The sequence below is a fragment of the Epinephelus moara genome, chromosome 7 (genome assembly GCF_006386435.1).
Source record: "Epinephelus moara isolate mb chromosome 7, YSFRI_EMoa_1.0, whole genome shotgun sequence".
NCBI classification, from domain to species: domain Eukaryota; kingdom Metazoa; phylum Chordata; class Actinopteri; order Perciformes; family Serranidae; genus Epinephelus; species Epinephelus moara.
Window position 1 is genome coordinate 22,895,828 of NC_065512.1, and position 27,876 is coordinate 22,923,703.

Below are 27,876 nucleotides of genomic sequence, written 5' to 3' on the forward strand. Positions count from 1 at the left end.
ACCGACACGACAACACTTTATCCTGTTAAAACAATACTTACAACTTGAATTGATTTTAATGAAAAGCCCTTTTGATTCTTTTGATCTGAGGACCCTTACAGACTAAAGGAATATGAACAACTTACAGGGTAATCAAGGAACGAACACATAATTTGAGGTAGCCAACAACCTGCTTTTATACATCCAAAGAACTTCTATTAAAGAAAATGAGCTGCTTGGCAACCATCCAGGCCTCTAATTGAGACAGGCTTTTATTTGTCAAAATGTGTAGCCACACCAGGCTAGTAAAAGGGGCTGGGCCTTAAATTGGGATGAGGCTTTTAACTGAAGTTTTACCGTATTCTGATACAAATGGTATTTCTCTCATTAACATGACAATATAACAGACAAAACAAGTTATAATAATCATAAATGAAACATACACATAACACAACTAACACATTAACTACGGCACTGGTGTTTTTCATATTAGACTTTCTGTAAAAACAGATTAAAATTTTTTGAATGTTTGAAGACTACTCCTGCGCTCAGGGGTGTTTGAAAAAGCTCATCCAATCAAATGAGACTTGGTCAAATATGTTGCCACACTGGTCCAGGCCACCAGGAATGCTGTTCAGTCTTGAAGCAAATTTTCCCAGTGGCCACTTGCGGTATTGCAGCGAAGAATTTCCCTGTGGCACAAAAAGCCACTACCATTATAAAAGAGATGTTTGTAAAACTGCTAACAGGTTACCGCAAAACGCAAACAAAGTTAATATTGACTTTTCTACTGTGAATTTTTGATGCATGGAGGTTTTATATTTGTAAAACTTTCCTGGAGCCAAGAAAAACAATTTTAAAGTCTGTCATGTGATTGAAATGTAAAATCTATGATCCAAGTGGGAATTTGCGGGCGAGGTCAGAGAGAGAAACACTACTGCACATATTCAGCAGGTCGAAATACCACGGAAGTAAACCCGGTAGCTAAAGACCTTTTTGGCATATGCTCCAGGTGAGCAACTCCACTGGAATGAACAGACGCCACTTTGGCATCCCATATCAAAGTATTATAAATATACACACCTTTTACTGTTTGTGGGTTGTAGCTAGCTAACAGAGCAACATGGAGATAGGAAGAGAAGTGTGCTTGGATATCAGAGGGCAAACCTTTGTTTTCATTTCCAAAACAATGTGGCAGACGTCGAATTATTTAATTGAGGTCATCGTCTCTTCCCCGTCTTCCTCCTGATCTAACAGCAGTCCGCTCAACAGTGGAAGGATTTGATTTAAATCCCTCTTGTAACAGTGCACTGCTCAAATATTCTGTTTCACTGGAAAATACCTCACGGTACAGAAGTTTAGGAATTTCTAACCTTTGTGTAATGGTGACTTTAAGCCTGGATCCCCTTCTGGCCCTTATAACTGTGGTGAATATGTTCGTACATTTTCGCCCCACATTTCTACAACAGAGGGAAAATTGTAACTATTCATGGTTAGTGATGAATAAAATGTAAGTTAACACTTAATTAGTATTCTTGTGTTTATGTTACGACAGACTGTATATAATCATGGACAATGCATCTCTTCTTCCTCACTTTGTAAAAAATGAAGCCAAAATATCCCAAATACGGGTGCTGCCATCTTGTGTTGATGCCATTTGGAGCCAGAGTTTGCCAGGCAGCTATCAACTTCCCGCCCATTCATCTGTCCAACCCAATTTTGAAAAAACAGATTGACACAAGACATCAAACACTGTTTTATAGCCTCAAATAACTTAACAGAAAACATTAATCAGCATGATAAGAACTACATAAAATGACACAACCATCTTTGAGAAATATTTATTTGAAGTTCACTTTGATTTTTGCTTGGCTCATGTCCCATCCTAACATGGAGGGGGCAGGGTTTATGGCAGCCAGTCACCAGGGGGCAATCAAAATGTTTTGGGTTCACTTTCTGGGGAGTTGTCATACTCATTGAATGTTACCCAGCTTACGCAGCAGCTTACACCATTGTGAGCATACTTGTGCGGTCATGTGTCACTCTGCAATTACACTTCCAAAACACTAGTCAGCGGCGGATGTTTCTGTGAAGTGGTGTTAAGATTAGTTGATTCAAAACACACCCAAAACACACTTTTAACATGGCTTAACAGAGACAATTTCACATATCACATTTTCCCCACAAATACAACATGCTAATGTTTTTAGCACAAGCCTATGGCATTTTAAGTTGCACAAATTAGCTTAACGGCTAGCGGACTTTCCTCTACTCATATGAAGGCAGGGACAACAAAATCATTTAACGAAGGTAACATTACAAAATTCGGCTCCATTACAGCTCACAAAATTCACTGACAAAACAATGTCTTATACTAAACACATTTTCCAAACAAATAAAACATGCTAACGTTATTAGCACAAGCCTATGGCATTTTCCATCATATAAATTAGCCTAATGATGAGTGGAGTTCCTCTGCTCATATGAAGCCAGGATAAATCCCAAAGTATAAATCACACACAAGACTTAAAATGCTAAAATCACATGTGACCCAAGCCTGCACCAGAATATTTACACAAACCAAGTAACCAAGTTCGAGTGATTACTTTGAAGTCATATTAGATAGTACTTTCCAAAGTAGCTTGTGAATGTGGAAACCAGCAACTGCAGTCAGTGCATCATTACTTGTTATCAACTGAACTCTAATTGTTAAAATCACTCCATTCAAGTGATAGTTTTGCCTTTTCCACAGCATTTTGACTGTGCCATGACAGGAAGAGCACAGATGTGTAACTTACAACACTGATTAAATCAGCCATGACAGTGGGATAACGTGCACATCACCAAGATCCCGGAAGTGGCACACCTGAATGCAGCAATTATGATCATTATTGGTTACACCTGTGTTTGACAAGTGACAGTGCCTCATTAATTGCACTGCAGTAACAACTCCTGAAATCAAACTATATGTGGTTTAAAACAGTATGATTAATATTAGTTGTATCCTGAGTTAAATCATGTTTGAAAACCGAAGCAATCAAAGTGGTGGCAGGCTGCTGCATAGAGTTTAAGCTTAATTGTGAGTGTGGCTGTGATGCTTTTACTGAGAAATATATGTCTTTATTTAATCTTTTTTCTATAATAAAATTCTCTGCTTGGAGGGAATGTGTGATTAGTTTAACCTTTCCTGTCTCCTGCTCTTGTCTCTAACATCTCTCCTCTGACAATATCCTTGGGACCAAACCTTTAGCAAATACAGACAGATCTTTTATTCAGATTATCTGAGGATTTTTGACTTTTAAATCATCCCAGCGTGAGAACAATGGGCCTTTTGGACATGACATGAAAAGCACAGATGTTTTCTTACGCTGACAAGTTAAAATGTCGACTGTATAACAGGCGTCATCACTCAAAGTTATCTAAAATCCACTATCTCTGATACATGTGTTTACTTGTAGTCTCAAAATGTAAGAATTATTGTACAACAACAACTTGATGGTAACACCGACACTGACACGTGTATGCTCCCTCAACATCTCAACATGCACTGGGATGAAATCTGATCTGCTGGCAGGGTGGGGACCACATTACGCACAAGAGGGTGACATCAGCATGCAGCAGTCTGGAGACGATCCAGCGGTTCTCCAGATGCACAGTGGATTCATTCAGGCTGCTCTGGACTGATTTGACGGGGGAGGGTGTCACATCTGAGGTTGCTGGCTGGACACATTGAGGAAGCGAAACGCGGCTGCCTGACCTCATACGATCATTACGTGTTCCCAGTTAAGCTGATTTGCCCTGTCTGAAGACCCCTCCCCTGCTGTTGTGTAATGTATGTACCGAACATGTTTGTGCACTTAATGGATTTTATTTACTGACAGGATGCTGCTCATTCTGGTGATTGGTTGAACAGTAACACGTCAAGAATGTGACTGTGAAGGACAGAGCTTAAAGATCAGAATTCAGACCTACATATAGAACCAGGGTTTGGATGTTTTTTTAAAAACAAAATCTATATTATATATCTATATAACAGGAGTTTGTACACATAAATCCAGCATTTGAGCTAAAATGAAGAAAGATGATGTGGAATATAAAATGTTTACTATTATTCAGTTTAACAAAGTGTACAAATAATTAGTGATAATAACCTAATGAGTAATGTTTATGCTCTAATGTAATATTTTTTGTTCACTCTGTCATTTTCTTTCATCATGACACTAATTACTTGTTACACATTAAAGTTTCCTGTTGAAATGAATACAAAAATATACCGTAATACAATTAATCAATGAATGATCAGTAAATAGGGAAGAAATGGTGGTGTATTTAAGGAACATGATCAGCGTTACCTGCCAGAGAGCCCTGTCATTGAAAGGAGAAGGTGGCCCCTTGTTGCCCCCCTATTCTGTGCGTGTGAACAGTTTTCCTATACTGGATTATTACATGACTCCATGTTTGCTGTGTGGTAGTCTGATTCTATTTATCAATCTAGATTGTTTTGGTGTGAGTTGCAGAGTGTTGGAGATATCGCCTGTAGAGATGTCTGCCTTCTCTCAGATATAATGGAACTAGATGGAACTCAGCTTGTGGTGCTCAAAGCGCCAAAAAATACATTTGAAAAAGTCAAGCATCTCCAATGCTTTTTAATTCACAGCAAAACATAGATAAATAAACAGTGCTACAGGTAAGAGGAAAAATATGTATTTTTGATTTTGGGGGTGAACTGTCCCTTTAAGCACAGCATCACAATCTTAAATCTGTTTTTGACGCAATCTTCAAAACAGAGCTCACCTGAAGGCTCTTGTCTTATCTGTTGAAAAGTGCTTTAAAAATGTACATATATTTTTTAAAAAGCTGTAGTGATATATCACCAAAAACCACTGGTGAACCCGGGACTTTTGGGGCCCCTGAGGTTCTGGGTTCTTCAACAGATTATTTGTTCCCAAGCAAAAATGTCTTTCACACACAGATGCCTATGTTAGTTATTCATGTGAACATAAATTTTTAGGCATCTGTTTCTCAAGTGAAAATCATTTTTATTGTTTATAAATGTAAGTGACTGTATAGTTGGACTCAGTAATCCACCTACTGTATCATCTTGTTACAATAATAAGCAAACAGACCTCAGTGTATGTTGACAGCAGGGCGGTGCGTGACAAAAGCAAGATGATGAATGAGCTTTAAAACCATAACAATAATACAAGGCATCTCTCCATTAACTGCAGGGAACAATGAGGGTATGTGCTGCTTTACAAGCGTCCCTGACACAGCTGATGATGACGCACAGCACACACCAAAAGAACAGTAATGCATTGATTGGAATCTTGTCTGTTACAGTTAATGTCCGTGTGCTCTTATATATAGTAGATATGTACAGACTGAGGAGGTTTTTGAACGTATGGGTTGAGGGGGCACCTTGCAGCTGTGTGTCTGAGAGGTCCGGGGAAATATGAGAGACTCCAGATATATCCACAAGGAAATATAAAATGCAAAGGAGATGCCAGAAATAAAGGCAGCACAATCAAACCACTGTGTGAGGAGCCTCACAGGGAGTTCATTTGGCTGCTCAGTTAAGTAACATCTGTGAAATCAAGTTCTCTTAAGTAAGAGAAGACTCGTGGAGTTACGGCCCTCACAAGGCTGAAGTGGAGCAACAAACGTGTCTTTGTGTTTTAATTTAAGGGCCGGAGACTTCAGTGAATCAGACAAGTAGGGATGTAGATGCAGACGTGATCCTGGGAATCCTCAGAACAACAATGCCCTCTAATGTATGTAAAGTGTATTGCCCACTCTGCACCAGACTGCCTCATTATAAGCACAATTTAAACACATCTTTTGAGCTTAATTCTACAATCTTTTTCAAGGAAGACTAGACCAGGGTGTCTACAGATGTCAAAAACCTAAATTTGGTGCCTTTAAGACCTTTTAAAGATCATTATTAACAAAATTTAAGACAGATTTTTGGACAAATCATCTTGTCCTTATCCAAGCATTGCAGATAAGTGATTATCTCTGTCAACTTTCACTTTCACTCCACTACATTTCTCCAAAGCATCTTTGTTACCAGGGAGGGAAGGGAAGAAGGAAGCAGGGAGGAAGGATGGCCAGACTAATGAAGGAACTGCAGGGAAGGAAAACGGGATTTTGTTCTTTAAATCAGTGATTCCCAAATGGTCCAACGGGGTCCAGTTTTCTTCTTAGACACTTGTGTAAGGTCCACACAGTTCAATATATTCAGCATCATACTTGCGTTTGGCCATGTCTTTAAGATAGTTTGCTGTCTCTGTCAAGTAGCTGTCCCTTAGTCACTCACTCTACAACAGGGAATGGCACTTCAAAGTAAAAGCTCTGTGCCAGATATTCACTGTACTTCAAAATAAAGTGTTTTTCACAAACCAGACATGTTCGCAAATCACTTGCAGCCCATTCAGAATGGACCCAGGACCCATTTTTGGACCAGGACCCACCAGTTGGGAACCACTGCCTTAAATCATTTAAGTTGTCGTGTAATGTACACTCAGTTTTTTGGATGGTGTACATTTTAGGTAGAAATAAACTTTGGAAGTCCCCAAATTCTGACTACCTGCTTTTATATTAACAGCTTTCACTTGTATTTCTACTTCCAATACTTAATGACATTCAACATCATCAAATTACTTTTGATAATTAAGTACAATAATTAACAGTTTCTTTAAGGCTTTTATTCAATATACTAATATGTGACTTCAACTTCTACCAAAGCCATTTTCTGGTAAGATATCTGTACTTTTACTCAAGTGTGGCTTTCAGGTACTTCACCCACCACTGGTTATGTATGTGGCCTAGCACAGAGGTAGGTTTTATGTGGGAATATGGTTATTAGAATGAGTTAGGTTTTTCTACATTTCACCAACATCCAAGTGCAAGTATAACGTGAAAATACAGAAAGAGGGTCAGTGGTAAGTTTAAACATTTGTATTAGAAAATCTTAGACAAAAGAGCTTGACTAATTTTGACAAAAAATAATAATTAAAAGATGGATAAATGGATTTAAATTAAATGTTTGCGGCAATTAAATCCTCAGAAATCCAGCTTGAAGACTATTTAATGAATTTTAAGGCCTAACATCTATTTTCTAAAGGAATTTAGGACATTTTGAGACTGCAGGACTTGCAGAAACCCTGTAAACAATCCACACAATTACAGGCGTGCTGAGATTAACCTCTGTTAATAATTGACTCTTTAACTTCAACAATAGCTAAACCAATGTCCAAAATTTTTTTGCACCTCTGGTTACATGAATCAAACCACCACCAGGTTAGGAACGATTTTAAAACGCAGTCAGCCCTTTAACAGTTGCATGTTTATTTACACCCAAGATGTGAATATTTCAAAGCATTCACCCTGCATTGTGCATTTTATAGCAGGTCCACACAAGTGGAAGGGAATATATAATGCAAGAGGCTGAGTATCAAACTATATTTATTGTATACAGTATAGGGACAACAAATGTACAAATAAAAAAAAAGAAGTGGGGGATATCTGTCAATGTCACCCTGCAAATCTAACAAATGTTAAGTTTTTTAAAATGAAGGTGAATTTTCTTATAAAACAAGATTTCTACCAACACACAAGAATCAAACAAACTAAGCATCTGTTTGGATATATTATGGACAAATGTATTCAAATTGGCAACACAGCATTGACTCAATATTCGCCTATACACTGGGTGACATATATATGAGACACTCAATATCTGCACTGGTAAAGGTGACTTAGTTTTATTCTTAAGTCCTGAATGGGTGGAGAGAAATCAATGTACACACTGAGAGAACGGTTCTTCTGCTGTGCGACAACAAAGACCACTGTTACAGTCACGGTAACCCTTTACATCGACATGTTATATATTAACCAAACCCCTTTATAAAAGAACACTATTCATTTAGCTTTTTGGTCCAGAAACATTACTGTACTTTATTTACCATTGAGTCGAGGGTGACAGTATTGAGGTAACTCATTCATATGGATCTTTCTCGGCACAAGCATTTTTTCTTGGGCATGGATACACCAAATTATTTTGAATGTTCCATTTAAAAAAAGAAGAAGGAAAAAAAAAAAAAAAAAAGACTATTAAAAGTTTATTACATGAGAAATATGTCATAATGTCATTCCCATCTACAGAGAGAAACCACAGGCTCCCATCCGGCAGATTTCCTCCATAGCTATCCTATCAAGTACACGATTTAAAAATAGTCGAGCCCACCCTGAATTTAAATGCTCACGACAATTTGGAAAACTTAAACAAAAAGATAAAAGAAAAAAAAAAGAAAAGATTTTGGCATGTAGTTCAGCTTATGGTTTATGAGACATGCATGAGGTCATTTCAACATCAAAAAGAACGCAGTGGTTTCTTTTCATTACGAGCCAGATCTGATCTGAGACGTGTCCCTGCCTTGGACAATTTCAAATCATCCATTTATGTGAATAAAACACTTTTTAAAAAATTACCCTGCATCTCAAAGTTAGGATTTAGCCCCAAATGAAAAACCATCTTACTTCTTTTATGTTGTGTACAGCCTGACCAAGCACAGTGGAGGAAAAAAGAATAAAGTAAAAACAAATACGACATGAAAATAATGATGGGGGATGTTCTTCCAAGAGTCCACATCCAACTTAAGAAAAGACTCCTCCTGTCTGTTGTTGAAATACATCAATAGTGTCCTCATCCTCCATCTCCAGCTGTAACAACAAAAAATATAGATTATTCTACGGCAAAGGCAAAAACAAAAAATTAAGATAGGGCCAGCTTGAAATTAGCTTAGCTTAGCATTAACACTGGAAACAAGGGAACCAGTCAGACTGCATCTGTCAGATGAAACAAAATCCATCTACCAGCACCTTGAAAGACTGCTAAATGACACTTCTGTACGCAAACACAAATGACTTGTTGTGATTTAAGGTGGGGTTACTTGCTAAAGCATTACAGATCAAACATATTTGAGGGAGGGGGGCATTAAAATTACCACAGAAAACTGATTGAGAGGGTTGTGATGATTATTTCTTCTTTTATTACTGTACATATTTGTTAGAATATTGCTTACATTGTGCAACTAAAATGCTTGATTAATTTAATATGATCACTGCAACTGGGCCAAGAAGTGAGGATGTTTTAACAGTGGGAAAATGCCCCTCACTTCGCTGTCATGAGTCTAACACAAATTAGACATTGCAACAATATATACAGAGAAACTGCCTGAAGATGAAACATTAAAAATCACCACTGGAACAATGTCTATCAGCTTGCTTGTAGATAACAAAGCAAGCGGCAAAATCAGTGGTTCAGCATTAACTATACTAACCTGAGTTCAACACTGAGTTACAATGGAAGAATTCATTCTTCATTCATGAGTGTTGTATCTATTCAGTGGTTATTCATTGAAATACAGGAGGGTCGTCTCTATGAAACAGCCTTGTTCCATCTCTATAATCATCATCTACATTAGTTATTCAAAAAACATCTGAAAAGGGCTCTAATTTGCAGTTCTCTTAACGCTTCATTAATTCATTTGTAATTTATTTGAATGTTTTTTTTCTTTCTGTAAATTGTACAACTCTAAAAAGTTCATATTACTTCTTAGTCTGGAACTCTTGTTCAATTACACAAGCTTCACTTTTATCTTTTTTGTTCTGATGTGTGATTGTTGTTATTTAAAAAGGGGCCATTTTTGGCTTCTAACCTCTCCTGTCCTGCACAATGTTTTAACTTCATACTCTGAACTCCAATCAATATCATCTCCATAACTAGAATACTCGAGGAGTCCAGCTTTCACCAACCTGTGCAGGTGTGTCTGTTTCATTAATCGGCTGTCCATCAAACCTAAACCTTATCTGACGAAGTGACAATCCCTGTAAGAGACAGAAATAACATTGTAGTGAGATTTGCATTCAGTTAGTTATCACCAAACAACATAAACAACAGTAGTGTTATCAGTTAAGACTAGTGTTAGTAGTAATAAAGTTAAAATCTATTGTTCATGTTACAGTCTTTCACAATGAGCTCACCTGTCTGTCGCAGTACGCCTTCATTAGTTTGCTGAGGGGAGTATGCCTTTTGATTTTGAACTGTACAACTGAGCCATCCTGACCAGCTACCTTGAGGTTAATGTGGTCGTTCTCCGTCTTCACTCCCTCCTGTAATGAAAACACTCATCAGCCGCAGCAGCAACATACCTGCCTTATCTGTATTTAAACTGTGATTAAAAAGGTGGATTACTGTAAATACAACACTGCGGATGGTGTCACATATTACACATCATATTGTAGGTTGTACAAATCAGGTGCGATGACAGTCTGTGCAGGATGCATGCAGCATTAAAGGCCTGGTTAGTGGTGATACGTGTAGATGCTCGTTTTTTTTACATACAGGAATAATATCGACTCCCACATGCTGTTGATATTTTTTGGCATTCAAAGTGAATCCTGCTGGCGACCACATTTTGCTAACACACAGATAAGATGAAAAATAACAGGATTCAGATGTATTGTTGATTTGATTAATTGATGAAAAAAATCATTAGTAAGACAGCAGCGTTTCCTCTTCCTGTTTTCAACATCTTCCGTTACAAGAGACCGACAGTATCAGGCGAGCGTCACCAGGTAACTTAACGTTAAATGAGCGTTAATGTAACCACAGGGTGGTCTGCCGGTGTCAGCTCGCATGATATTAATCTATATCAGCAGCTAATTTAACTAGCCAGCTAGCTTAAGTTAGCTAACGTTACATATATGAGACAAGCTTGGTCCCAGCGGCAAGCTATACCATCCAATCACCGCACACACACAGTCGACTCTACCCTCTGTTAGCTTAGCATGCTAGCCCATGTTCAAACTGGCGCAGATAGCCACAATGGCGCAAATGAAAGGAAAAGCACAAATCATTCATTTCCCTGCCCGTCCCTGGTGCCGACGTTACCCAACATATCTTTATTCAACTGTACACCAATTAGTAGCTAACAGTAGCGGATGTCGACACTATTGAGACGCTGCAAAGACAAAACTGCGCCTGGAGCCGAAAGATCCGCAAATTGGTCCACCTTTGTTTTCTCCGTCGACCCGCTCAAATGCGGTATCCGTAGCCTGGAAGCGGCGCTAGCTTAGCAGAGTGTGCTAACGATAACTTGCAACCGGCATCATTAGCAGCTAAGGGCAAATACAGACGAGATGTTTCGTCGTAGAAACACAGTACTGACCTTTGGCTTCTCTTCAGACATTGTGCTGTTTTCCCGGGGATTAATTTATAACACAGAGACCGAGTGTTAACGATGAAGCGGGTTATCAGTTCCTCCGGCTCTTTCGTTTGGACCAGGAGCGCGCACTGAAATTTAAAATGTGATTCGATCAGACGGGTCACGTGCTCCACTTTTCCTCGGGGCCGCGGATACGTGAGCGCGCAAGCTAATTTGCGCATGCCCGCGAGATAGGTGAAACAAAAGGGCCTTCTGCAAAGCAGGCCTTGAGCCTAGGCCAGGGCCCAACAAAGGAATTTAACCAAAGATACGAAGAGTTAACATATTAAATTGAACTCTGTTGTAGTAGGAGTCAGAAATACAACAAGCCAACTAGAAATATAATGGTAATCTTTTACTTTCTTTCAGTTTAAAGGGGAAGTACAGACATTTTCTAAATTCATACATGTGATTCCTATGGTGTAAAACAGTCCAAAAATATGAGCAAAAATGAGCAACTCTCTCAAGAATCCAAAAAATGGAGTGCTAAAACTCAAATTTGTGATGTCATATGATATAAAATCTGGAGCTGCTCCATGAACAATGATTTGGGAAAATGTAAGAAGGCATGTCCAAAGTCTGGCCTGGGGCCCAATTATGGCTCGCAAGTCATCTCAAAATATACTATATGTGGCCTGCCACAATGTTGGTTAATCAAGTTAGTTCACTTTGCATTTTCTGTTCACCTCATAATGGAATGAATGAATGCCTTTACACTGCATATTCACATACGACATTTGCTGTCTCATAAAAGAAAAACTGCTCCATTCACTCAACACACATTCACACACCCACACACTGAAATAGGATAAGGCTAAAATATGATGAATATCATAAATAAGGTGCCACAAAAAGGACAAATAAAGTGCATATGCAGTTTTTGTACATTTGTCCATGGTAGTGCAATTCAAAGTTGTTGGGGAAGTTCAGTTTGTGTATGGCTGTGGGGTGAAAACTGTGTCTCACTCTGGAGGTGCTGCATTTCTGGGCCCTTTAGCGTCAGAGGGCAGCAGTGTGCACAGGTGGTGAAAGGGGTGAGTACTACAGTTTGTAGGCATGCACCAAGTAGGAACTACACATGTGGAACTAATAGATTTTTATAAACAGAAAGTAAACAAGCAAACAAAAGGTTATCTACCAACAGATATTTCCTGCTAGGCCGCATATGGACACAGCAAAGAAGTGACAGCAAGGGCAGCGGCTTCCAGGAGCAGTGGAAAGTTGAATACTTGTAACTGAAAGACAAACTATTTCCGTTGCTGTCTCAACACTTCAATAGAATAAAGTACATTTGGTTATGAAAATAGAAAACAAACCGCGGGTGCATAAAATCAGTCTCCCTTCCATTGTCTATGGAGCAGCTCCAGACTTTGTACCCTATGACATCACAAGTCTCTGAGACTTCCTTCTGTGGTTTCTGGCTTTGAGAGAGAGCAGCTCATGTTCACAAATATTGATTGAACTCCCTCTGCCACGGAAATAACATATTGGAATACTTAATGTAGGTGGTGTTCTCCTTTGAGAGAGCAGATCCTCTCTATTTTATAAGGTCGAGGCAATATTCCAGGTATCAGGATAAACATTTCTTACTCTTGGGATTATCTCCAAAGCACCTCTCAAAAACAAAATCATGTCTCAAAGGATTTTGAAGCAAGGCTCATCCAAATTAGCATTTTCCATCATTAAAACTGGTCTCTCTTTTGGTTATATATCCTTTTTAGTAGAGTGATAGATTTCAGAAAGCATGCTGCAGATATGTGAATAGGGCAGAAAAATATTTCCACTTGTGGGGCACGTGTATTTCCTTGTAAAGTAAGAGGGTGAATTTGTATATTTAGAAATTGATTTACAATTAGAGTCACAAAAGAAAATTCGTATTTATTTAATTTTCAAATGGCCACAAGTTGTTTTTAACAACAGCTGCACAATAATCAAATCCTTCACATGGATTTTAACAACACACATTTCTTCTATCCAAGAAAATTCTGAAACAAATTCTGATCCTGATATTTATCCACAGATAAAAAAGCCAAGAGAACAGTGTAAAATTAGTTACATGTTATAAATGAACTTTTTATATAAAAATAAATGTTGACCTTTAGACATGACTGGTGATCAGTAAAATAATGTGTATTACAAATACTGTATAAAAATGACACTGCTGGTTATAAAAGAAGCACCACAAGCTATGACTTGCTCTGGAGTTGTAGAAATCTTACAATACTGCATTTTATGCAGAATAACACAGTCATGTTTGCAAATCATGGTTCAAGTGAACTGAACAGATTCTCCTACAATCATTTACATCAAAATTAAGGCAAAAGAAATATTGATAAGGCATAAATGCAGAGAGCAATGTGTATAAAATGTGAATCATTAGGTGAAGAAACATGTTTGAAATATAGTGCACACTCAGTCAAAATAATTTCAGAACATCTCGGGGACATTTTGGGGCAAACACTGAACTCAGATAATCACAGTTTCTCATGCTACATGTGGATCTCAATGTTACTGGCATCAGTAAAATCATCTTAAGGGATTTTTTTAAGGAATCATCTCTGATGTTCTTCTCAATGATCGTCCATACGGGCGTATGGATTATCCTTTGCTATACCTGAAAAGAACAACAGAACACAAGTCATATATCCCATTGTATGGCTGCACGTGACTGAATTAGGAACAGGACATGTACAGATTAGTGAGTGTTTTGACTGTTGCATATAATTTAACAACAAAATCACCTTGGAATTGAATCCTAGTGTATCAGTTTATCCTGTAGAGGGAGCTACTGGATCAAATTAGTTTTTATTTCACTTCTTTCTCTCAATTCATGAATACTTCTGTTTCCCTATTGTTTCATCTGCTCAGGTATCATAATCTCATCCTCTTATCTTTCCCATTCCCCTTTACACATTCATTTAGTTCCTGTTTCATCACTGTGTGCATGTACACCAAGCATCTCGAGCACAAGCATCTTTGATATTCCAACATTTGCATTTATTAACCCACTCAAACCACACAAACAAGAAATTTATCTCACCATATTTCTTCCTGATTTCATCATGTCTCATCTGCATCTCATTTCTCCTGTAGGGGCAGAAACAAAGACAAATTGTTGGGACGACGGAGAACACTGGACGCACTCAAGCCTACACTGTTTGAATCCTCACTGAAGGATCGACACAAAGTACTGCTGTAATGTGATGATGGTGTATACCAAACTCTGTCAAATTTTACAAATCTGCCACGTTAAAATACAAAAACATTAATACAAAACAGTTTTCTATCTGCATCGTTAATGAGACGACAGGAAAGTTGTGTGTGTTTTTATCTGAATATATAGCTAAATAAATTATTTTCAGATCCCCTCCTCAGCAGCCATTTACTTTGCTTTCTGACGGGTCTTCCTTGCTCGGTTTTGTCGCTCCACCTTTGCATCTTCTCTACTGTTCCTAGAATATAAGAATAAATTTATTGTAAATATATTGACATTCATCCTCGTCATGTAAATAAAAGCTTTCATTACAATATAAATGACAACAATGTGACTAAAAGCCTGATATGCTTTGCTTTTCGCTTAATACAGCACAAGTAAATCAGTCTAATAAACACTCAATATATATCAGTCTCCTCATCCAAAAAGCATCATTAAATTACCAAGTTTCTAGAGGAGGCTAGCCCACATCTAAATAGAAAGATCAATGTTATTTTCAGAGCTAAGCTGCAGTTACAAATTCTGGCAGGCTTTTGGAGACGGCGGTGTCAGCCCGGCCTTGCAGAAAAACAACCCCATTGTGTTTCCCCCGTCCTCCTCCTTCCACGTCGACCCAGACTTCACAGCCAACGCTTCACGTGACTACACTTAAAGCTCACCCATGTCTTTCACACTTGCAGCAGCAGCAGAGGCAGCAAAGGAGGATGGCGATGATGATGATGCCCCCCAGCACGGACATGGTGATGATCAAAATCTGGAAGTTGACTGGAAATCAAAAGGCAGACACACAGAGAAAAAGAAAACACTGGAAATAAGTCAGTGATAAGCCATGCATCATATTATAAATCCTATTAAATAGACAGCACCGCCCCTTTTAGACTTGAGGACTTAAGCAACAAGAAATTTTGGCCAGTTTGAAGTTGTTTTTGCTTCTTCTGCAGAGAATAAGCACCATAATTAGTAGGACTGGTGGAGAAAATCAATACAGCATAGTATTGTCCTTATTTTGTGTGGCATTATTGTGTCAATACATAGATGCTAAGTATGGAATTTTAAAATTGAAAAATGATTAATATTGCAAATACAAATCGAGCTTTTGGTAGCTTACTTGAGAAATAAAATCAGTTGCTTTTTCAGCCCACTAGATACATTTTGCGCCGATAAAAATGAGTGAAGTGATACGAACAAACTGATGTTGACATAGTTTCCTTTGGAGACATAATTTGCATTTGAGAAAATGTACTACATCGCAGTATATTCCAATATATGTTAACCAAATACTCATATGGCAAGCATATCATGTGTATATGTTTAAAATCCAATAATGTAATGTGACCTAAGTATCGTGATAATATCATGGGCCCTCTGGTGATTCCCACCACTAATAATTAGTCAGATGAGTATTCTGATTATGAAGATTTACTTTACCTGAAAAAAGTCCTACACTAGGGCTTACACGGTCAGGCTCCCTCTCATGTAGCTGAACTACTTCACCTGTGTTCTTCAGCTCGCTCTCTTCGATCAAATACGCTACATTTGTTGTCTGTCTCTCGCACTCGCCTGCTCCCTTATGATCTACTGACTCTGTGGTTTCTTCTAAAAGCCAGCTAAAGACACACCTGTTTTGACAGGCGTTTGGGAAACCTGCATGTACCAGAGCTGTACTTTGTCAAATTTTGTGTATTATTGTTGCATAATGTGAATTCTTCTCTTTTTCCCTTGTGTGTGCAAAAAGTTTTGCTAGTTGTGCACTTTTCACTACTTGGCTCACACGGTCACTTTGCCTTTATGATTTCTGTCTTATCATATGTTGCCCTTGTGAGGCACTTTGTGACCTACGTCTGTGAAAAGCTCTATATAAATACATTTTACTTATTTACTTACTCTTTAAATAGCCTTTTAGATATTCACTTTACTCTCAAGTAAGGCAGAAAAAAGCAGCAAATCACAATTGAGAGGCTGTGACAAATGTTTGGCATGTTCGCTTGAAAAATGAGTCAAACAATAGTCAAAATGCTGTTAAATTTTTGCAGGATATATACCCAGGTTTGGCATTCATGGTATTCTGAGGCCTAAGGTTTGGTTAGTCTTACCCCAACACACCCCCCATCGTGCATCATTCAGTGGACACACACTCCTGGGGGGCAGGATCCTCCTCACTGGGTAGTCAACACATAGTTTGGTAGGTTCACACCACAAACACTGCAACAAAGAAGCAACAAACACTGGGCTTAGTATCTTATCTTTGATATTTACAGCGATACATCCACAACAAAAGTGAAGACAATGATAGTGTTTGTGTTTGGTTGGAGTTTGGGAGACTCACTGTCACATTCTGCAGACATTCAGCACAGCTGGTGTTGGATCTTAAGGCACAGGGAGCTGAAATAGAGAAGTTGCAGTGTGTGTTAGGCTCAAGAAAGGAAATCAAATTCTGCCCACAGTGATAAATCATCAACAGTTTGCAGTGACTCACACATTCAGGCACAGTTTGTAAAAAGTAAAACTAGACCAAAGTCTGCTTGGGAGCCATTACCATGAATTATTAAGATTATTTCTGCTCCTATGATGAGTGGAAATCCATTTTTCTGCTGTCATGTGACACCCTCCTGACCCAAGTCTTGCAACATAAAACAAAGCACAACAGTTGAAGCTTTAACAAAACACACACTCACCCGGAGCTGGAGCAGGAGTGGCTGTCTGCGCCTCTGTGCTTATTATAACACCGTATAAAATCAGAGCAAAAACAAAAGCTGGAGCTCTGTAAGCGCCGGACATCATGAGACGAGTTAGAGCCATCGACTGCGTGGAGGCAGCGACCAAACTAAACGTTTCTGACTCAAACTGGAGGGTGGGCCTCATAAACATAAGGGCTGACGTCATGAACTCCTGACGCTGGTGTCATGAAAACAGCTGCAGAGTGAAACATGTCACTGAAATAATGTGTTAGTGATGCCAGAGGGTGGAAGACAACGAGGCACCATTTTCATCACGCTTTAACTAATGACTTCGTCAATGGTTATCCGGTTTAAGCCATTAATAATAACGTGTTATGGGTTGCCAGGTTGTGACAAATCTCTCAAGCTGTTTATCCTCCTTCGGCATTATTTGTCTTTTACAACTGCAGACATTTAAAAGCAGATTGTTGTAAAAGCCCTTTATTAATGTCTTAAAATTACGTGTTATTTTCAGAGGTGGGACCAAGTCTTTGATTTACAAGTCACAACTAAGTCTCAAGTCTTTGCACTCAGGTCCCAAGTCAAGTCTCAAGTCCTCACACATGCACACGTCACCAAAATGCCATTTTAAATTTACAAAACTCAGAAAGGTTTTTTAAACACTGTGTTTTTCTGTTAAAACAATTGTGACTGAACTTAATCATTAAAAAAAGGAGTGTTGATATTTCACTTTCATAGCATACAGGCTGCTCTATATTGTATGTCCCTCTTGAGTTGCCGTAGGGCAGAGGAAGTTTAAGGGGTGACATTCCGCTGTTATGAGGGGCTCATGCATGTGTGAGAGTTTTGGTGTGAAGAAAGATAAATGGGCAGCGGTTGTTGTTGGAGCTGTGAAAAATAAATAAAATAAATAAATTAATTAATACATACATAAATTGTGAGCCCCAGAGTATTACACCAAAACTCTCACACATGCATGGGCCCCCTATAACAGCAGAATGTCACCCCTTTCTCTGCCCTATGGCAACTCAAGAGGGACATACAATATAGACTATAGTCTGTTACAGCACTATTAACCAGTACCATCCACTCACAGCCCCCACATTAGCTCACAAACTATGTTAATATTCGCCTCAAACAAAGTTGGCAGGTCTTGCATCTCCATCTGGTGGATCTGGAGAATTAAGTGTTGACTTGCTGGGAATAAATAGTGTCAATGTTAATTCAGGAAATGAACTGATTCATGGCACAGTGTTTTAATAACATACTTTTTAATCTTTGGCTTTGGGGGAAGGTAACACGTTTGTTTTTTTAAGTCAAAAGTCCAACAGGCACCTCCTGTTAAAGGTGATCTGGGCACACTGGACTGGTAGGAGGCCCCGAGGCAGACTCAGAATATACTGGAGGGATTACATATCTCGGAAAAATGGATGAATGGATGGATGGAAGTCCAATTGAAGTCACAAGTCATTGGTGTTAAAGTCCAGTTGGAGTTGTAAGTCTTTTTTGATTCTGACAAGTCTAAAGTCATATAATTGATAGCTATTGGAGAGTTACATCCATTACCCTTTAAAATGAATTAATATAATTTAGAACTGGTCCATAAATATTTTATGAGCATAACTTATTTGTTGCAACTTTAAAAAACAACTTTATGGGGGTACCTGTTCATGAAATTTAGATAAACGGTAGCTTTTCCTGTCTTTACATCTTTGCTGCACCTCAATCCAAACTAGCTCACAATAACATGTAAAATAACAAAAGAGCCACAAATTCCAATATCCAGCCCTTTACATGTTCATACATAAAATTCTAAAGTAAAAATATAAATATTAATACAGTATTTGTTACTGTAACCACATGCCTGATCTTCCAGAGCAGTTTATATTTATAATATAATATAATATATGCCATATTATTATCACTGACCATCACCTTGTTAAAAAGAGCTACAGAAGAACACACTGCTAGCAACAGGCAAACAACACTGGGTAGTTATATTTAAATTAAATCCAATTTTAACATCAATGGAATCATTTCAGCCCATTTGAAAGGAACAATGCAATGTTTGTATATACTTTCAGTTGTTAATGATCCACCATAAATACATTTCATTAGGCTGTTTATTTAGTTTGAAAACAAGGCCAGCACTGGGAACATCTTGGAATACACATGAATACCACCAAGTTAAGGGGAGTTTTTCCTGTTCCTCCCTTTCAGCCAACAGTACATCAATGCAGCATACGTGCCTGAATGCAGCACATGATGGGCAGGGCTAAAGAAATGATGTGATGTCACCAAACTATATGTAGGCTACTAATAAGAATGCTAAAGGTATAATGACGGCATAATGTAAAAACACCTGTGCAGGTGCACTGTGGATGTATAAGTCCTTTATTTGTTGTGATTTCACAGTAATGCATTCTGCTGGTGCAGGGTCAGCTGTGGCACAACTTAACAATGTGTTTATTTCAATGTTTTATTTTTTTTTTGTTCTTCATTTATACACAAAAATGCTTGTGTACAAATTCCAACTTTGGTGTTTCAACCCACATTAGTATTAGCTGTGATAATCTGTCATAATGTGTTCATGTCTGGCACCTGGTGCACACAGATGGAGATCCACAGAGTTGGCGAACACATTTACTGTACGGACGGTTTGTCCTCTGCGAGACATGACAATGAGACGGTAATTAAAAACACACAACAGCATTTTCAAATACAATAATTTATTAAAGCATCTTTAAATTCTGATATAAAACATTTTCTGATTTTTCTTCTTCAAAACAATCAGAAATCTCAGAAATACAGTCATCGTCAATGGCAAGATCAGTCTCTGGTGTGGCCGCCGGCAGCTGACCAGATCGCCTAAGTGGGTACGATTGGAGAGCAATGGAAGACAGTGATGCAATGTGAGGTAAATACTAAGCTCATTATGTTTGGATCATTATCACGAACTATACTGTAAGTCGACTGGCATAGGCATCCTTTGTGTTCATTTACACTGGAAGAGAGAAATTATCCAACAGATTAATAACAGGATGTGAGCATGTTGGGTGTCGAGGGGCAACACACTTCGGTTACTGTATGTTGACAAAGCTTAAAAACAGGGCACAAAATGGAGAAAATCAATAGTAAGTTATGAACAACTTGTCTATTTATCTAAATTTCTGTGTCCCTGAATGCACAAATAATAGGAAAAAAACAAAATAGGACATTTCCAGCACACTGCTCACCTCTTTCACTCTGCTTATTCTCCCAATCCATGGATACTTCCATAAATAAATACCCCACCCTCACATGGCCTTTGACATCACTGAATAAAACAGTAAAACTATCTTTAGACACAGACATACTACACAAGCAACATCCTGTTTCTCAAAACCTTGAACATCAGTTTCAGCAACACACTCTCGAGTCAGCACACAATAAAACAGCTCAACACAAAGTACTTGTTCTAGGAGAGAGGCACAAATACTGTGTGCCTTTTGAGAAAATACTCAGTGGTTACAGACGTTGCATCTCCACTGATGCAGTGGTTATTTAGGGCGATTTTTTTTTTTTTAAGATAGGGATGAATATATATATTCCATTCCTGAAAGGCCGCATCTGCACTGAATCTTTTAGTCCAGAATGGTTCAAATAAAAACTTAAATAAGGCAAAATGAGGGAGACAATCTCCCTGGGACAGTTACGTTACACACTAACCTGAGGGGATCTCCATTCAGAAGAACATTCATTAAAATGGGGTGTAATATCTGGTGACCACTGAGTCATTTATCTGGTCTGGATGTATTAAAGAAAATTTTGGAAATTAAAAAGTCCAAATTTAGATGTATAAATATCTGTTTCGAAATGTGAGACGCAAGGTTTGGTTTTCTTGGATATTTTGAAAAGAAAATCCACAAACATACACCTGAAACACATTTCAAGTAAGATGTGAGAAATGACCAGTGTAACTATTAAGAGCGAGGATCAGGTTGGGAGACTGCGTGGAGGGAAGCAGCACTCGGGACGACTGTAAAGCTTAAAACGATGCAGATGCTTGAATGTTCCCACTTTTGCCACGAGCAAAAGAGCCATGTTTTTGTGTCTCTATAGAAAGGAATCTGTCTGGATGAAATTTGTTTACATGGAGTTAAAAGCTCTGAAACACAGTCTCTGTCGAAGTGATTTGTTCCTCTTGCTGTCTCTGTATCTTCTCTCCTTGCTTGCTTGTTATGTGTCGAGTGTAACGCAGCTGAGTACACCTTGAGTCCTGTAAGTTGATCACCTGATCCAGTTGGTTCCATAACTGGACACAGACTTCACACTGCAGCGTTTCTTCACAATCATGTTTATGTAGGCTTTCATGATCTTGGTGATCTCTCCGACCTGGAAATAGACAGATGAAACACAGTCAGCAGAGAAGGGAGGCAAATTCTGAACTCCTGTTTCCTCTCACAAACACACACAATCTAATATTTACATGACAGATCACGTACCTGTGGTGTGTCAAACAGCATTTCTCTCTCATCCACAGTGATCTTGTAGGTGCAGGGCTGAGGAGCACCAAAGAAAATGATGTGCTCATATGGGAAGGTCTCCAGAGGCTTGGGCTCTCCTCTCTTGTAGACAGACACATTTTCAGCGCTCACACTCAACCAGAGGTCATGAGGGAAGCCTCCTTCTTTGCACTAGAAGGACACAAACACAGGAAGTTATAAACATCATTAACGTGTGCAGACGTGTGAGAAACAACTAGAGATGCACTTGTCTTGTATAGCCAGGCTGACCCTAGCATAGTTTCCGCACAAAGGGAAAAACACTCTGGTTTGTTTGTATTTCTTTAAACCAATCACAATCATCTTGTGTGGCTTTAAGCCCAGGATGCAGTGACTGTGCTGTTGCGAAACTGTCACGAGTTTCAGACAGCATCAATGATTTTGAGAACAGTAACACAGGAACTTGGCCCATAGAGCAAGCACACCAGAAATTTACGCTGGCTTACTGTTTAGCCCTCTGCTAACTTGAATGGGGATAAAATTATTTAATCGTCCAGCTCTTCTAGAATTCCAAAATGTTACTGGACCGAATGGATCAAATCCTGATGGTGAGAGGAGTCACTCTGTGGTCGCTATGATGCTCACATGGCTGATGAAGAAGTTGTAATTCCAGATTTAACCACTTGGGGACTTGGTTACTGTCAGATAGGTGGCCAATAAAAAGGCTTATACCCACTGTCTACATCCCATAGACAGGACAGGATCTGATCTACTGGAATGGTATCAAGGTTGATTCTGACCTTGTTGAGCAGATCGGGCATCAATCAGACTTACACTTACCTCGACATCAAACAGCGTGGATCCATATCCAGGCCACTCCTTGATGATGGTCATGTATTTGAGCATGGCCTGGTGCTGGTCCAGACCACTGAGACGGGACCATTTCTCCACGATGCTCGCCCTGGTGGCCGACATCTCCTCCTTTATCCACATCTCCAGCATCTGCTCCTCCTCCATGCGCTGCTTCTTCATTGAGCCCGTCTTCAACCCCCGCCGCAAGGTCCCGTCCAGAAAGCTGGTCCTCCGACGCTCCAGAGTTTGGCCTGAACTCGAGGCACCACCCACTTTGGTGAACTGGATGATGCGATTGCGCAGGCGGCCAACAGGGTAGACGTTTTCCAGACTCCAGGTGACCTTTGCCTTGTCTCCGAACAGAAACTGCAGGCGCAGAGCGGCCAGGTGCTGCAGTGTCTCCTCACGTGCAGGGAAGTGGCCCCGAGTCAAACTCTCATGGGCCTGGCGGAACAGTAAATGAGTTATTATCACCAGCTAGCTTGTGATTGAAAAGACTATCAATAAAGTTTAAAAAGATTAGTAAAACACACCTGCTCAAACATAAACGCAAACTCCACTCCTTCTTTCGGCATGGACTCCACATCCAGGAAGCAGTAGAGTTTAAAGTAGAGTTTCCACTGGCCTTCATCCTCAGCTTCCTCACTGCCAGCAAGTCTGGGGGGGAATCCACAAACCTGTCACTTACATATCTATATTTTGGTCCTTTCGTCACGTGTTAGGTCTCCTAATTACTGGTGTCAAATATTACATGTCATAGAAAGAAACCTGCGATCATAACATACCTTTCAAATTTAGCCAAAACATCAGCCACAAGAACCCGGCTTTCCACAGCTCTGTCGATAGTGTTGTTGTGTTCAAAGAGTGCAAACATGTTCCTGCTGTCCTCCATGGCCAGACCTCGGATCAGCTTCTCCACCACCTGGACAAAGAGATAGATAACAACAATCAGGATGCTTAGTATGTATTGGTAAAGCTCCTCCTCTTCGTGTAAAGTTTTCCACCAGTAGCAAACTTGTTAGACCATGCAAACATGGAGTCACTCTTTCATTCCTTTAACCATCTTCTTGGTGGTTAGTCGGTGTTGCAATATTTGCTTATACCCAAAAATCTGTTGATATCCAAGCCTTTTTAATATCTAAAAGTAGGTGTGTTTCTCCTTCCAAACAGAAATGTGGGTTTTTCTTTTGGGCATGCATGTCAAAAACAGCCTTGCAAATTGTTGGTGAGTTGGTGTGTGTACAACGCACAGTGCTGACCACAAACAGGCAAGAGTAAAAACTGTGGCAAAATCCCCAATTGAGATGCATATTCCAAATATGCTGTATACATGTCCAAAAAATGCTCCTATAACCTGAATAATAGCGACATATCCCACATCTTAATTGGAAAAAGCAAAATTTACAATTAGAGATAAGGCCCAATTCAAATCTAAATGGAATATGCTACTTACATAACCCGCAACAAATACGTTATATTGTCATATTTGGAATAATAGTGGAGTATTGATGTGCGAATAAATGTAGTCTGTGATATCTATTTATAAAAGCAGTAGCAATGACTTCAGCTCGCGTACCTCTCCAGCAGTGGTGTGTGAGTTAATGGAGATCTTGCAGGAGCCTCCCCCGTGGCAGTACACTGTGGTGGTCATTTCCTGTCTGGTAAGCAGTGCCATGATTTCCTCTTGGGAGGGAACAAACTCTCTGGTCTTGGTCTTCTTCAGAGACTCGCCGATGAAATGGGCGAACATTTCGATCTCTGTGCTGGGGAACAGTTCCTTAATCCTGAAAACACACAAAGATGGAGACAAAGTGAAGCACAAGTTTCAACCAGTCATAATGTGTGACCATATGATTGTTATGAATGATGGCGTGCGTGCAAAAACACACTGCACCTTTTGAGGTGAAACTTGAGGTAGCGTAGGATGCCTCGGCTGGGCAGGAAGGTGCAGCTCATACAGGTCAGGAGGTGCCAGTGGGCGCGATTGGCAGGACTGTTGGGGTGGGGGACGTGATTGGTTTGTTTGATCAGCTGACAGTAGACCTCATCTCTCAGTGGCCTCAAGTCTTGACAGGTCTGTAGGATTCCCTGGATGATCGGGACAGGGTCTGACACGGCCTCCATCTCCTGCAGTGAGTTGAAAATCTTCACAGCCTCGTCCTGCAGGCTGGTGTAACCCTTTTCCTTTTGCACTGGGACAGAGAGAGCAAGAGAGGGGAGTTAAATTCCAGCCCAACCAGTAATTTGTTTTTTTATTTTTTTTATTTTTAAAGATTATCTTTTTGGGCTTTTGCCTTTAATTGACAGGAGAGAGTGAAATGGGGGAGTGAGAGAGAGTGGGGGGGATGACATGCAGCAAATGGTCGCGAGCCAGAGTCGAACTATATCTAGTTGTTATTAAATTACATTGGATCAGTTTCAAATATTGTGCCTTTAATTTTTAATTTTAACGCCTTTTAGAACTGATCGAGCTGCCAGTGTGTGGGAGACTTATCATTTGTATATCAGTTACTCACCCTTTGTTACAATTAATTTGTGACAGGGAACTGAGCTAAAAGTGTGGGGGGTGGAGTATTGCTTCAATGCAAAAAAAAGGGTCTAAGTACCTCTAATGGTTTACACCGAACAGTACAATTGCAGTATCTCATTTTGTCAGGATCAACAAGAGCCAGTAACTTGCAAACAGTAGCTGCAGGCCAGAACACTCACAGTGGACGCTGACATCTCCGTAGGGCAGAGGTAGAAGAGGGGAGTGCAAAGGATGCTGGGTATATCTCAGGATGGGGTTCCTCCAGTATGTCTGCTCCACAGCCTCCACGTTCAAACTGCTCTCCTGCACAGACACAAAACTGGATCAGCGACCTTGCATTAAAGTGGTCATGAAGTATCATAAAACAAAAGTAAAAGCAAAGTGGAGCATTCTTAAATAGTTTAGTTTAGGAGATATAACAGAGTGAAACTGGGAAACAACTTAATGTGAGGAAGAGAGGTAAACATAAGTGTTTTGAAAAAGGCAAGGCCAAGACTTAAAGAAGATCACAGCAGACACTCAGTGAGTACAAGTACCTCACTTTACTACAGTGTGTGTCCCTGCCAAACGTTTGCATGACTGAAAAGAATTGGAGTTATAATAACATCAATAAGTTAATGAAATGCCATGCTGAATTATTTGTGAAATGATTATATGCATATTTAGTGAAACACATGAAATCTCATAGTCAGGGAGAAACAGTCAAGTGAATCCTTTCATACCTTGATGTCCCTGATGAGCTGTTGTGTTGGCGTTTCAATGGGAACTTTGCTGTCTATTGCTCCCTGTATGGCATTCGCCCACCGCATGGCTTCATTCAGCATTTTGGTGTAAAGACGGTACGAGTGTTTACGTCCATGGATGATTATATTCCAGTAACCTGAGACGAACAAGGCAGAAAGTAATTAGTGGTCAAATAACACACTGGTGGAGCTTAAAGAGACAGTTCACCCCAAAATCAAAATTAATGTTCAAATGTATTTTTTGGCGCTCTGAGCACCACGAGCTGAGTGCCATCTAGCTCCATTATAGTGGAGAGAAGGCAGACATCTCTACGGACGATATCTTCATCAATTTGCAACTCACACCAAAACAATCTAGAGTGACAAATACCTCCACAGGTAGGAGGAAAAATAGGCATTTTTGACTTTGGGGTGAACTTTCCCTTTAAGACAATTTAACAAATAAAAAAAAATCCCTGCCCAAACCTAAAAATTATCAGATTAACTGTAAAAGATAAAAGCCTAAACTGGTAAGTATATTTCTCTTGCTTAAGCTGACTGAGAGTAATGTTGCCCATGAACTGACCAGTGTCCTTGAAGACCTTCTCATCTGGCTGCACCACAGAGCAGAGACTGTTGAGGACCAGAGTTCCCAGTTTGGAGGCGCTGCGCTCTGATGACTTGTAATAGTCCAGAGAGTTGGTGGTGAGAACAAACCAGCGCTTCTTCAGCTTCAGAGAAGTGCTTTTGGCTCCTGACTTCATCTCCTTATGTAGCCAGCCTGAGGGAGGACAAACATTATTGTTAATATTTTTTTAATATTTCCATTTCTCAGGCAACACATTTTGTTCTGTCACTGCAAGATCATACATGTACATGAATCAACCCTCAAATTGTAAAAATGTGTGTGTTTCCTCTGACTGACCTCTGACTAAGAACTCCTGTCCATCAACCCTGGAGTCTCCCTTGGATTTCTGCAGCAGGCCGATCCAGTGGTGCATCTCCTCAGGTGTGTCTGTGTTGCAGTGGATCACCCGGTTAGCCGTGATGATCACGAAAGAGTTTGGTCTGCAGGACAGAACACACATCATTTTATCACATACATGCTGTCATACCATTTAGACTGCAGATTTAATACATATTTCAGGCTTACTGGCTGTATCTCACCTGTCAGGGTTGTCTGATGCACAAACAGAATCAATCAAGCCCACGTCTAGTGTGCCCTGGACAGAGAAAAGAGGGGTGAATTTTAATAGTGTTATTAGCTTTTTGCCTATTTGCAGATATTTTTCTTGGTGGGTTTTCTTCGAGAGCAACCCAAGTTAATGCTGGAGTTGCAAAATAAGTTGCACAAGATTTTGGATATCAGAATACTGTTCGTGTTGTCTTTTCCTGGTTTTAAAGGCTGCATCACAGTAAACTCATGTAATTTTCTGAGCTAACTGGACTGGTCTAGCTGTTCTATCATTTGCCTTAGTCATTACATCCACATTACTGATGATTGTTTATCAAAAATGTCATTGTGTAAAGCACCAGTTTTGCGTGGGTCCAGACCTTTGAGTCCGCCCACTCCACTGAGTCCGAGTGGACTGATTCATTTGGCAATGTGGCATGACAAAGCAGTTTCTCAGTTGAAACAAAAAATGACCAATGAGGGGGAACTCGATTAACCTATCAGCTCCATGGGCGGGAAAAAAAGCCGCTGTCAAGCTGTTGTCAAGTGTTGTGGTGTCAGGCGGCACACCAGAGCCAAGAGGAGTAATAACAATGATGGCGAGCGCTGTAGACAAACATAGACGCTGCTACTGGGGTTGTTCTAAATCAACATGTCTTCTCAATATTGTGTGACATTGTAGCTTGTTTTACTTTGCTCCTCTCCGCTCTTTAAATTCGGGGCAAAACAGGTACGTTGGCATGGCTACACATCAGTGTCGACTTAAAAATTACGCTAGATTCAGGCAGCTAAATTGATCACTAGTGACTGGTTCGGGAAAATTGAATCCCCCTCCCCCACAGGAATCAGTTAGAGTGGACGCTATATATGAAGATGGAAAGAGAGTGTAACAAGTTGACAGTTCTGTCTGATATCAGCCCTACATTACTGTCTCAATATCAGTATTGAGGTATTTGGTAAAAAATATTGCGATACT

General features: G+C 39.7%; 3 protein-coding genes across 3 annotated transcripts in view; all 3 read right to left on the reverse strand.

Moving 5' to 3' along the window:
- Nucleotides 1-7,305: 7,305 nt before the first annotated feature.
- sumo3b (small ubiquitin like modifier 3b) lies at nt 7,306-11,350 on the reverse strand. Its single transcript, XM_050048975.1, has 4 exons — nt 11,211-11,350; nt 10,024-10,152; nt 9,796-9,867; nt 7,306-8,700 (listed from the first exon to the last, which is right to left on the reverse strand). Exons 1-4 carry the CDS (start codon nt 11,229-11,231, stop codon nt 8,635-8,637), a joined length of 288 nt encoding a protein of 95 aa, XP_049904932.1. The 5' UTR covers nt 11,232-11,350; the 3' UTR covers nt 7,306-8,634.
- Nucleotides 11,351-13,100: 1,750 nt separating this feature from the next.
- Nucleotides 13,101-17,318, reverse strand: pttg1ipb (PTTG1 interacting protein b). Its single transcript, XM_050049730.1, has 7 exons — nt 17,136-17,318; nt 16,787-16,842; nt 16,554-16,662; nt 15,120-15,225; nt 14,633-14,698; nt 14,287-14,333; nt 13,101-13,860 (listed from the first exon to the last, which is right to left on the reverse strand). The coding sequence occupies exons 1-7, from the start codon at nt 17,257-17,259 to the stop codon at nt 13,817-13,819; spliced, it is 552 nt and encodes a 183-aa protein (XP_049905687.1). The 5' UTR covers nt 17,260-17,318; the 3' UTR covers nt 13,101-13,816.
- Nucleotides 17,319-19,850: 2,532 nt separating this feature from the next.
- The window catches only part of myo10l3 (myosin X, like 3), a 69,648-nt gene continuing 61,622 nt past the window's right edge, over nt 19,851-27,876 (reverse strand). The window contains exons 30-41 of the mRNA XM_050048793.1: nt 26,894-26,949; nt 26,652-26,794; nt 26,313-26,507; nt 25,727-25,884; nt 25,184-25,307; nt 24,369-24,666; nt 24,051-24,258; nt 23,260-23,396; nt 23,008-23,131; nt 22,463-22,918; nt 21,623-21,814; nt 19,851-21,512 (exon numbers count right to left, since the gene is read on the reverse strand). Coding sequence (XP_049904750.1) covers nt 21,408-21,512; nt 21,623-21,814; nt 22,463-22,918; nt 23,008-23,131; nt 23,260-23,396; nt 24,051-24,258; nt 24,369-24,666; nt 25,184-25,307; nt 25,727-25,884; nt 26,313-26,507; nt 26,652-26,794; nt 26,894-26,949 — 2,196 coding nt within the window. The 3' untranslated portion in view covers nt 19,851-21,407. The remainder of the gene's footprint in view (nt 21,513-21,622; nt 21,815-22,462; nt 22,919-23,007; nt 23,132-23,259; nt 23,397-24,050; nt 24,259-24,368; nt 24,667-25,183; nt 25,308-25,726; nt 25,885-26,312; nt 26,508-26,651; nt 26,795-26,893; nt 26,950-27,876) is intronic.

Excerpts from the sequence above, each read along its gene's own strand:
- sumo3b (XM_050048975.1), bottom strand. The coding sequence starts at position 11,231 with ATGTCTGAAGAGAAGCCAAAG. Across the intron at positions 9,868-10,023 it reads AGGCGTACTGCGACAGACAG|GGATTGTCACTTCGTCAGAT; the intron begins GTGAGCTCATTG and ends TGTCTCTTACAG. Across the intron at positions 8,701-9,795 it reads AAACAGACACACCTGCACAG|CTGGAGATGGAGGATGAGGA; the intron begins GTTGGTGAAAGC and ends TTGTTGTTACAG.
- pttg1ipb (XM_050049730.1), bottom strand. The coding sequence starts at position 17,259 with ATGGCTCTAACTCGTCTCATGATGTCCGGCGCTTACAGAGCTCCAGCT. Across the intron at positions 16,663-16,786 it reads AATGTCTGCAGAATGTGACA|TGTTTGTGGTGTGAACCTAC; the intron begins GTGAGTCTCCCA and ends TCTTTGTTGCAG. Across the intron at positions 14,699-15,119 it reads TGCAAGTGTGAAAGACATGG|GAACAGTAGAGAAGATGCAA; the intron begins GTGAGCTTTAAG and ends CTTATATTCTAG.